At 38.4% G+C, this 12013-nt stretch overlaps 1 protein-coding gene across 12 annotated transcripts in view; it reads left to right on the top strand.

The window, feature by feature from the left end:
• The window catches only part of Dysc (whirlin protein dyschronic), an 81746-nt gene that overhangs the window by 14414 nt on the left and 55319 nt on the right, over positions 1-12013 (top strand). For 6 of the 12 annotated variants that reach the window (XM_071794375.1, XM_071794378.1, XM_071794374.1 and 3 more), the window contains exons 2-4: positions 1703-2081; positions 2587-2990; positions 11675-11823. In XM_071794375.1, coding sequence (XP_071650476.1) covers positions 1738-2081; positions 2587-2990; positions 11675-11823 — 897 coding nt within the window. In that variant the 5' untranslated portion in view covers positions 1703-1737. Of the gene's footprint in view, positions 1-1702; positions 2082-2586; positions 2991-9031; positions 9044-11674; positions 11824-12013 lie in introns of all 12 variants that reach the window. The other 6 variants (XM_071794367.1, XM_071794376.1, XM_071794371.1 and 3 more) reach the window with 5 other exon arrangements.

Here is a 12013-nt window from a genome sequence, read left to right as displayed (position 1 = left end):
ATAAACGGCCCAAGACGCGTAAAAAAAAACTGAATTACTTACTTGAGCGCCCCTTGGAGCGTCGTTTGGACATTAAACCGTAAATTCTACTAAGTACACAGGTATATTCGCACACAACAGTAAAGTTGCCAATTCATGAGACGCTGAAAATGAGCGTCAACAAGGTGAACGTGGTGGTTTCGCTTTGACGCTAGCGTCAAAGAAATGAAGTTGAATTTGTTTAATATACAGCGTCGTCGCTGAATCGTCGTTAATCGTCCCAGTACAATCAAACATAGACTTCGAAATACGTAAAATATTAATTATTTTTAAGTAATATCTTCAAGTAATAATATTTTATGGATATATAATATATATATATAAATAAAAGATATTATTTCAGAAGATTTTTGCTTGCTGAAAATAAGCGTCGAGCGTCAACGTGAAAAGGCACCAGATAGGTGATCAATTGCGATCAGTAGCGACATAAATACGTTTGACGTTTGATTATCGCGATGTCGCGTATCTGTTATTATTGCATCGTCATTATTGCAATTAATTATCATAATTTTAATGAGATCGAATTAAAGCGTAAGCGATTAGATTACCACGGTTTGGTCACGTCGCAATGTCTGTAGGAAATATTTCGTCGCTTTTTTTGCAGCGAAATACAGATTTAAAAAAATACAGGGAGATTTTAGTTTCTTAGAAAAATCATGCTGAAAAGGCGTGAACGACTTTAGCGCATCAAAGTTTTTCTACGTGAAAGAATTTCATAGTTTTTTTTTACGGAAAGGAGACGAGAATCGCATGTCAATATTTTTCGCACACACATGCATTGATTGCCGCGCGAGAGAAATTCTTGCGTTTCCGTTTTTGGCGGAGAGAGCGACTTCCGAAAAAAGGCCTCCATAATAAAACTTTCAGTTGTTAACGTGGCATTTGAATGTCGAGGCGGTTTCTTCGCCAACATGAAAATGTCTTCCGGGAACTCGCGGTGTCTCCTGACTTATTTACGAGAATCTCGATCGAGTATTGATTAATGTGTAAAAGCGCAAAGGTTTTTCTTCTGGAGGGACATAAAAAAATCATTAAGTATTCTTCGACAAAGCTGCCTACCCTAAAATTTTTATATCCGAAAGTTTCGGTATGACTAATTTTCCCTGGAACTTTTTTATTATCAACTGTACATGTGGTCCATTAGCAGGTGGCAATTACATTAAAAACTTTTGTTATTATGAACTTCATGTTATCAATTATTAAAATATAAAATCATACAGAGGAAAAAAAAGGAAATTCTTAGATTTTAATTTAAAAAATTATACAAAATTGAATCCTATTGAGTTATCATTAATTATAAAAATTATCATAAATATAAAAATGTTCAAAAAGAAAAAAGACAATTCTTAGAATTTAATTTCAAATGTTACGCGAAATATTTTTATAAACAAAGTTAAATTCTATTCCAAACAAACTTATTAAATTAAAAAATGTGAATTAAATTAAGCTTTAATCAAACCAGATATAATTTGCAATCTCTCTCTCACTTTCTTTCTCAATTAAAACTTCCCAAATTAAAATTTTCCTATTATACTGAAACGCAACGCGTGCGGTTCGTCTGCCACTACTACTTCAAACAAATCGAACTTTCCGGCGACTCGTCCGCGTATCTTTCGCCATGGTGATCGATTCCGCAATCGCGTGCTCGCTTGTTGTCCGGCAGGTGTGACCAAGGAGGAGCTGATTGCCAGCCGAGGCATGGCCAGCAGCACGGAGGACTACGGTTCCGAGCTGCAGGAACTGCAGTGGGGCGGCGGTAGCAGCCGGACGCCCTTCCTGCGCGGTGCCGACGGTTTTCACCACGTGCGTAGCGGCACCGGCGGCTACTACGAGGCCGAGGACCTCGAGCCCATCACCACGAGTCGGCATCATGGCGGCCAGCACCGCGGCTACTACAGCCCGCCCGGCACCAGCTACACCATCGTCGAGAGGCCGCCCAGCGCGCCCCATCATCACTCCTCGCACGCGACCCCCTACAGATCGCACCGGGGTCGCGGAACCACCGGCGGTACCAGTGCCATCTCCCCGGAACAAGTGCTCAGGTACGACGCCCCCTCTCCGCGATAATGTCAATGACGAAAGGTGCCCTTCCGTGACCGTACGCGTCCGATGTGTATCAAAATCGGTTACACAAATCACTTTCAGAGATTGTACCCGACACGACACACCTTTTCTTTGAGACGTTATTCGTTTTGTAGTGCTTGCGGTTTATTTTGTATACAATTCTAACTCGCAAATCTTTTTCATTCTCTAGAAACATTTGGTACCATGGATTTTGGCTCCCCATTTCTACCAATGTAGATTAACTTTGAATTAAATTTAAATCCGGTTAATTGTTAGAATTAAGAGAAGGATGAATAGTGAGTTTAACGAAGATTAAGTCAATCTGTATTGATAGAAATGGATATTATAGTCGATTAAAAATTTGTAGTGCCAATAACGATCTGACGAATACCTGCAAAATTCTTGCTACGAGGTTTTTAATTATTAATATAACATATATATAAAACGCGATTAAATGACAATTTAATTCTCGATCTTCTTCAGGCTGTTCGGCAACAGCGTCGCGGAACGACGTCAAGCCGAGCGTAGATCGCCGGCATCGAGCCCGGCGAGCGTGACGGCGGCACGCGGCACGCCGACCACGTCCGGTGGCTCGCAGCAGCAACAGCAGCAGCAGCAACAACAACAGCAACAGCAGCAGTCGTCGCAGCAGTCGCAGCAGCAGCAACAACAACAGCAGGCTGGGAACGCCGGGAATCCGCCCACGTCGCCGATCTCGCAGCCGCTCAGTCTTCAGGAGCTCACCGTAAGGACAATCACCATGACGAGAGATCCGCCGGACTCTCACCATGGCTTTGGCATCTGCGTGAAGGGTGGCAAGGACGCAGGTGAGATCCGCAGTACCTTCAGGCTACCCCCGTCGCCGTACTTCGTGCCTCGAGAACGAGGTACTTTCTCTCCCAGGAGCGGTTTTTAACTCTACTCAAAGTTTTCTTGGTTCTCCGCACTCCTCAAGTCGAATTTTTACGCCTCACCTTGGAGCGTCCGTGCGCCGCGCCGCGCGCCGTGGCGTACAGCGTCGCTGAATGCACCGCGAGTCGTCTGGCCGCCGCGAGATCCTTCGGGTCGTCTAACTGTAAAGAACTCGACCGGCTTCCGCCACTCGGGGATTTTTCTCCAGCTCGGTAGAAATTCGTTCTACCGAGAAATCGCGCGAGAACACGAGCTATGATAAACTCGAAGATACAGCTCTCTCGGGCACCGTGCGGGATAAACCGCACGGTGCCAACTCTGATATCACATTAGTGTCTTTAATTAACCTGCAACTCTCTAAATTTGCGACGTCATATTCGGTACTGTAAATTATCTAGAGATTTCTTTTCTCTTTAAAAAGATGAATTATAATCTGTGATAACAAACATCTATATTTAGAGTACCTCGAATAAACTTTGACTATTACCTTGGTTTTACTATCGCAAATCATTTTCTCAGTTTTATGGCACCATTTCTGACGCTGTAAACGCGTATCTCCTCGATAAGTAGAAATCATTAAACAAAGATTCTAGACACGTAGAAATTTTACGATTCCAATAAGCTGTACTATTAAAAAAGTGCAATACGTCGGCACGATCTAAGAATAGACTTTATCAACGTTCAACAGTCTGTTGATCTATCAATAGCTCGAATAATATATAATCTAATCTTTAGATCCTTTATTTTGCGATATCGAGGTTCTACGAAGCGATTGGTTTGCCAGATGACTCGCTTGTCACTTATCGTTGCCAACTCGTTTCTTTGATTACTGTCTTTTTCTCGTGCTGCGTGCCTAAGTCACCACGGTTGGCACCCACATCGTGTCTCGACACCTTGCGCTTGTACGTGCTTCAGCATAAATCGGCGAATCGTCCTTGCGCATCCGTTTTGTCCTCGCGATGAAATATATTGATATTAAACTTTTTCAGTACTCCAATACATATAACTCAACGATATGAAAAAGAAATCTATGACATTTTGATTTAAAATTATCAAATATATTCTTACTTTTCACAAAGATTATATTTTAATTATACCTATATTAATTACATATATCGAATTTATAAAAAGAATGTAATTTTAGTTGATTTATCTAATTTCATATTTTCTCTCTAAAATCACAGAATGTTTGAAATTTTTATGTAAACCGGTTAAATTTATATATTGATGATTAAATTCAAGGAATCAATAATTTTGATCCTAAAATAATTACTGTCCTTTTCTCTTTCTCTCTGCTCTACAATTAAATTGTGAATGTCCATTGTATTTATAATACGTGGGGATTCTAATTGATTTTGATGACCACAGTGGAAAATGAATTCTCTCGTCGCGAGGACGATACTCGAGAGCGGGGGAAAAACATTTTCACGATCGTTAAGCATCGTTTTCCGCTACAGTGACGATTGTTTGCACGCGGTATTTTGGTAAAGAAGGAACGAGCGCGTTTTGCACAGACTCTCCCCCTTTTCTCTTACTTTTTTTCTCCCCTTCGCGAGGGTGAAACTCCGGTCGGTTTGCCGTTCGATGGTCGACGCGATAACGAGCTATCGACCCATCGAAGCGCGATTGCGCCGGAAATCCGACGACCGGGGTCCGTGTCGTTTTTCGCCTAATCTTTCTGGAGAATTCAATCATAAAAAGAAATAAAAATGAAAGCTTCGCGCGTTAAATTTTTAGTTGCGAAGGGTAAATACATGTCTTGAAAAAATAGCTGCTCATTTACGAAAGGCGTAAATATATATGCTTTCATGGTACAAGTCGATTAAATGCATGGAAGGCGTACATATACGCTCAATGAATTTATATTATACGATCAATAATTATATTTATCAAATTCCCGATGATATTGTTGATGAGGCACGTGATCGTATTTCTAACTCTCTGTTTAAATTTTTGCGCAAAAATAAACATACTAACTACATCGACAGGTTTATATTACAAGAATTTAAATTTTGCAAAAGTTTTCTACGTAATAATGATGATCTTCTTGTTACCAGGGCAGATAAGGGCCAAGTCACAGTAATTTTAGAGAGAAATACTTATGTCAATAAGATGATCGATTTGTTAATGATAGTTTGACTTACAAAAAACTTAAGAATGATCCCACTAGACGGATAACATCTAAAATTAATAATTTGGCAAAGTCTTGGTTTAGCAAGGACATTATCAGTGAACAATTATTTAGGCATTTAAATTGTACCAATGGGAACCTCCCACGTTGTTACGGACTTCCGAAAATTCACAAGGATGGCTCACCATTACGAATTATTGTTTCTACTTTAGGGAGTCCACTATATAACATGGCTTATTTTTTACACAACATCTTAGAAAAATCTGTCCCTAAACCAAAGTCATATATTAAAGACGGTTGGTCTTTTGTTGAATTGATTCGTGACGTAAGGATTGGGGAGGATGATGTTTTGATCTCTTTGGATGTCGCGTCTCTTTTCACTAACATCCCTAAAGACCTTGTTTTGAGAGCGATTGAACGGAGGTGGAATCACATCGCTAAAGAGACGAAGCTCAGCCGTCCTCAATTCTTGTCAGCTGTGGACTTGATTCTGAGTTCCACTAGTTTTTCTTTTGATGGTCAAATTTATGAGCAAATCTTCGGAAGTCCGATGGGTTCCCCTCTCTCTCCGATTTTGGCGAATATGGTCATGGAGGACCTTGAGACGCATTGTTTGCAATTGCTCAGTTTTCATATTTCCTTTTTTAAAAGATATGTTGACGACATTTTCGCGATCGTTCCTGGATCTGGTATTGACGAGTTACTTAGAGTTTTTAATAGTTATCACTCCAGATTAAAATTTACATTTGAAATAGAAAAGAATAGTTCTCTAAGTTTTCTTGACACAATAGTGATTCGAGAGGGGACTGTGTTGCTTACGAATTGGTATCGAAAACCGACCTTTTCCGGGCGATACATAAACTATTTTTCGAATCACCCTCTTAAATACAAAATTAATATTATACGTAATCTTGTTGACCGAGCTATTCTTTTATCTGACGTACGTTTTCATAAGTCTAATTTAATCGAAATAAAAAAGATCCTTTCTAATAATTGTTATCCAATAAAATTAATTAACAAGTACATTAACATCAGACTTAACGAGCTACAGACACGTCAGAATAATAGTTCTAGCAGTAACAATGTAGCCCAGGATCCTCGAAAGTTTATCACTATACCGTATATTAGGGGTATTAGTGACGGTGTTGGCCGTACAATGCGCGATGCAGAATTCAGGGTTCTCCTCACCATTCCGAAAAAGTTGGATTGTATTATCAAAAGGGGGAAGGATACGCTACCGAATCTTAAGCAAACGGAGTTGATATATGAGATTGATTGTGCTAATTGCAACGCTGCATATATTGGTCAAACAAAAAGACACCTAGAGACACGGGTTAAGGAACATTGTTGTGATATTAGGAAGAACAGTGATAATCATTCTGTGGTTAGTAAGCACCGTCTCACGCATAACCACGATTTCAATTGGCAACAACCAAAAATTTTATATAAGGAGCGACACTTTAAAAAACGTGAAATCTCTGAGATGTTTTTTATTAAAAAATGCGATTGCGCAATCAATCTTCAAAAAGACACAGAAAGTCTGCCCGCGAATTACAACCGTGTGATTGGCGTCACTTAATTTGCACTTTTGTTCTGCTCGTTTCCACCTGTGAACACATCTATTTATTTGTTATGTATCGGTCATTTAGTATGACTTCGTCTGTCACGCTGTACTGATGTGTTCGCAGCTATGGCTTGCGACGTTTCTTCGTTCTGCGCTACCGCTCTCACTTTCCGTTTTGACGCACAGAATATGTAAGCCTTACATTTTACTTTGTACACTATTTATAACTTAACTATTTATAACAACTATTTTTAACTTAACAATTCAATTGTATTCTTACTTTTTATTTTATGACTTCTGAGCGTTTTTTATCTTTTTGACTATCGTGAGCTTATTTCACTTTTTTAGCTTTACGTGTGCATGATGTGGTTAGGGCACGATGTCAGCGACGTAATCGATATTTTGTACGCGGTTTTGAGGATGCATAGCTGAATCACTTGAGAAGGACCGAAAATGCGGTTGAAACGTTGTGAATTTTGAAATATATTTATTATTTGGCCAGTCGGGTCGAGCAAACACGACTTTTGTTTAATAATTATATTATTTTTATGGTTATACATTAAGTCTTTTTATCACAGATATCAAATTTTTATCTTCTAATATTCGGACAAGCGTCTTATATATCGGACGCGTAAATTACATGCTCGGCACTGATTTTGATGACGCCTCTTAGAGACCGATACATAGCGAACGATTATTATTTGAAGCAGCTAAAAGGCTAATTAATAAACATTACTTTAGTTTGTCGATTAACTCTTCTTTGTACAGAATTTATTTTTTTTAATGTGGCATAATTTATTTTAAATTGTAATACAATTGTATTACAGTTAATTATTTATGCTATGATAAATAATAGCATAAAGAATTAATTTTTACAAACAGCAAAATGTTTTTAATTTTTATGAAATTTTTACAGAAAACGAAAAGTGGTCAATAATTGCAGTTTAAAATCGCCATTTTTATAAAAGCGGTTTACTTTTTGATTCAATATTCTTCTTCCTGACATTTTGTCTAACAATAAAATTTTACTATTTTTGAAATATGTTCAAGACATGGATCTCGGATTATGCGTTTTCCAGAAAGATTCCGCAACTGATAAATGAGAAAAATCTCATACAGAGGATCCGCGTGACGAGGCAAGAATGCGCGGGAGTGCTGCCTTAAAGTCGTTAAAGTGACAAAAGCGACAAGATCCGGTTTCACGGTCTCCAGCCTCTTAATCCTCGCAGTCTCAAAAATAGATCGGACTGTCTTTGCGATGTAATATTTATAGATGCTGATTTAAAAATATTAAATTGGCTCGCATATAATAAGTTCGCTTTAATGCAAAATTAAACAGAATTTTTTTAAGGAATAATTTATGTTTATATATATTTCGTACAATTTAATCCTTCAAAATTATTATAACATAAAACTTTGTATAATAAGATTACAAATATATATATATTTTTAATATTCTGAATTTATACAGAAAAGTTTTGTAATTAGAAAATTGTTGCCCTGTAGAAAAAGGCCAAATCAAGCGCGATGAATCGGCGACTCCGTCCGTTATAATGATGTTCCCGCGGCGAGACTGCGAGCATTAAATCTCACGCTTAATCACGCACGCGATGCTGCACACACAGGCGCGCTGATACCATCGCTTGACGAGCTTTATCATCGCCGAGAATTCGAGCGTGAAACCCCAAATCCGAAAAGGCGGCCCTCGAGAGACCCGTTTCGCCTCGCCGCGCGGATCGCGCCATTGATATCCGTTTCATGCGATGCTGAAACTCCCAGGGAAGTCAGAGAAAAATGCGCTCGCTCGTGTCACCAATTTCTCTTTCGCATCACACTATCAGGCTTTTATGCCTTGAGCGTAAAGGGGTTTCCATTGCCGACATTTTTCAATCCCACTTAGAGATATCTAATATTTTTCGCGCAAAACCTGTCGGAATTTTGAAAGCCACTTTACATAAAAGCTGCTAGATTTGATAATATTATCGCGTTTAAATACACATCATGATTTTTATTTTCTAGCCATTTTATTTTCTATATACATATATGATTGGAAATATTTATAATTACTAATATGTCGACTCGTGTGACGATTAATAACTATATTATTGTTAAACGCGGCTCCATAAGATAGCACGGGTTCCATTTCGAGTCTCTAGTCAAACTTTCTCACCGTTATATTATCTCGTCTCGAAAAGGAAGCTTGTTGAATCCGACGCAGAGCTTCCTGGGGATTTCGCCATCGTATTCGCGATCGACCGGCTGAGATCGAGAATAAGCCAACTTGCGTTGTATCATTCTTATTTTCTGTTTCGCTATACCAGAAGCGCAGTCAGGTAACTCAACGAGAGAAAGGAGGGTTTATAACGCCATCGCACCACCGAGTATCTGTCAGAAAGCTTCCTCTCTCTAGACTTGGCAGCTCGTTGCATGAATGTTGTACAATTGCATATGCGTGTAGAGAGCGTGTGAGTGCGTAGTAAAGGAAAGTTTACTCGTATAATACACTGCCGTCGGTCACAAAGCTTCGCGCAAAGCGGGAATGTTCAGGACGACATGGAAAGCGTCGAACATTTAATTGATAAATTTAATTCAGTAATATTAAATTGAATGGAGATAAATATTTCTCTGTAATTTGGATTGCCGTACAATTAAAGCTTGTATATACAAGGTGCTTTTGTCGAAGCTCCATTCCGTGCGAAAAATTTTAATCGAGTTTTAATTACCGTGCTTCCTTAAGTGTAAAAAAACAAGCTCCCAATTCAAAATGAAAAATGAATACGGACGGTTAATTGGATCGTGATTAATTATGATTGGAAAAACGGATATAATTCAACTTCCCAATTCTTTCACTAAGTTGAGGTAAACTTCACTTCAGCTCAATCTCAATTCTGCGCGTGATTATCGAGAGAGAGAGAAAGAGAGACGTTTGCCGTCAAACATTATCGTAACTTTTTATTCAATCGAATTTTTATTGAGCCAATATTATATTCCTGTCAAAATTATTAAAAATTTTGATAAATGAAATATGACTGTAAGAAAAGAATATAGGAAAGGATCGCGGGAAGTTTAATTATTCGCATGAAACACCCTATATTAACAGGTAGCAAATGACATTGGAGTCCAATAGTAAATATAAATATTTGTTCAATATTCTCGATTAATTGTCTTCGTGTCATCTCTTTGATGTCATCTCGGTGACACGGAAAGTAATTACGCGCCGACTATTTTCGTCTCGATTTGTTTTTTCGTGTCGCTTCAGAAATTATGTCAACCTCGGAACCGATAATCTGCTCCCGGCACAACACTCGATAAACAACGCCGCATGAACTGCATAAACGCAGTTTGAGCGCGCTATTCGATGTGTCATCACGTTTGCTCTTGCTTCGCCACGAATCACAAACACACACACGCTACTGGATATTTCAGTATATCATTCAGTCGCGAACAAGTCTCCAAAAAGTAATTTTTAAACGTTTACACGGAAGATGAAAAAACATTACATTTTTCATTTTATAATTTTAATAAAAGTTTGAATCACATACATATAAATTCTTTTACGTTTTTTTATGTTTATAATCATTGTACTTGATTTATTTAGATCACAGTTTATATCTAAATAATTTGTTTATTTATGATAATTAATTATTTAGATATAATTGCCTATTATAAAGGAGATTATTATAAATATGTATATGTACCTAAAGGAAGGTATACTAGGTATATGTACCTAAAGGAAGTGTCACATTAAATTTTTTTTCATGAAAAAAGCGCAAATCGTGCATGGAATTAAAAGTCATAAATGTACAAATATAGAATAACAACTTTAGAGGATCATGTTACAAAGAGAATTAACGTCTCCAATTCGATAAAAAAATCTCGTTTTTATTTTACGTCACAAAAACATTCCTTTCTTTTCTTTTTTTATTTAACCGTACAGGTTTCATAGTCCTCGCACGCGTTTAAAAATTCACGAATAATCTGCGGTCCGGCTTAAAAGCTAGTTTCTATCGACTGCTATCGATTATCGTTGTTTTTTTTTCCCAGAAATATGAAAAATACTTTTCAGAATACATGCACGTACACACGCACGCGCACAATATGCAATATCGATATCTCATAATTGCATAGGCGAGCACATCATGCGATGCGATCGCATTTCCTCTCGATTCTTCGAAAAATCAGTGCATGTGCCTTTCTTTTTCTGTCACAAATACACTTACACACACGTGCATCGTGTTACATGGAGACACACATACACACACAAGCACACATCTACCGATATTCATACTTTGAAATGCATCCGCACATTTCGTTTTTCATTTTCCTTTCTTATTTTCACGATATTTCTGCCCATGGCGTTTATTACATCCCGTTCAACAAGTATATCGGGGAAGTTTGCCAAAAGTTTCAACTTGTTTGTCACATGCCAGCCAACAGGTCCCTCTCGCGCGCGCGTCTTTACATATTAAAATATCCTCTATGTTAAACAATTTATAATATATCGATTGATTTGAGAGAAATTACGTTAAACGTGTGTAAGCCCCGCATTAATATTTTCCCATGACAATTCAATCGCTAAAATATCACCCATACATTCCAAGATATTTTATATCACTTTTCGTCATTTCGTACAACATTAATTTACTTATTTAATAATCAGTAAAAATACCATATGTATTTAGTATAACAAAAGATTCTATTACTGACTTTTATAGAAATAATATTTCCTAATATTAAAGAATCTGCGTTATCACAAAATGTTATTTATGTGTTATGGGAATCTACTTTTTTCATTAAAAATAAAATTTCTATTAACTGAATCATCTCGCGAGAGGAGGGGGACGGGGTGACGAGGATTTCTTCGTGAAATTCGTTCGGGCAGCTTATCGCGCCATGGGCGGAAGGTTTTAGCTGGCACCGATCGTGGTGCAGCGGTAGAGGCAGCTTACCAGGTTGATGGAAAGTCTGCGAACTGTTTTCAGGGGTGGGCGTCTACATCTCGAGGGTGGAGGAGGGTTCGGTGGCCGAACGGGCTGGACTCAGGCCAGGAGACACCATCCTGGAGGTGAACGGCACACCCTTTCGCGCGGTAACCCACGAGGAGGCCCTCAAAGTAAGTCCAACTTTTCTAACTTACTTCCTCGAACCTCCCGCCGCTCAGCTTCTCTACGTCGACCAAGATATCTTCTAATTCTGGCGGTTCCATTAGCGCCTATACTCTTTTAAAGGCCCGATCTCGTTAGCCCGAAGATACGAGAAGGTAGTGTCGTTACTTTTTAAAGACGTGAGAAATCACAACGTAT

This window comes from Temnothorax longispinosus, chromosome 11 (genome assembly GCF_030848805.1).
Source record: "Temnothorax longispinosus isolate EJ_2023e chromosome 11, Tlon_JGU_v1, whole genome shotgun sequence".
NCBI lineage: Eukaryota > Metazoa > Arthropoda > Insecta > Hymenoptera > Formicidae > Temnothorax > Temnothorax longispinosus.
The sequence above is the reverse complement of the archived record's forward strand: the minus strand, read 5'-3'. Positions and strand labels throughout refer to the sequence as shown.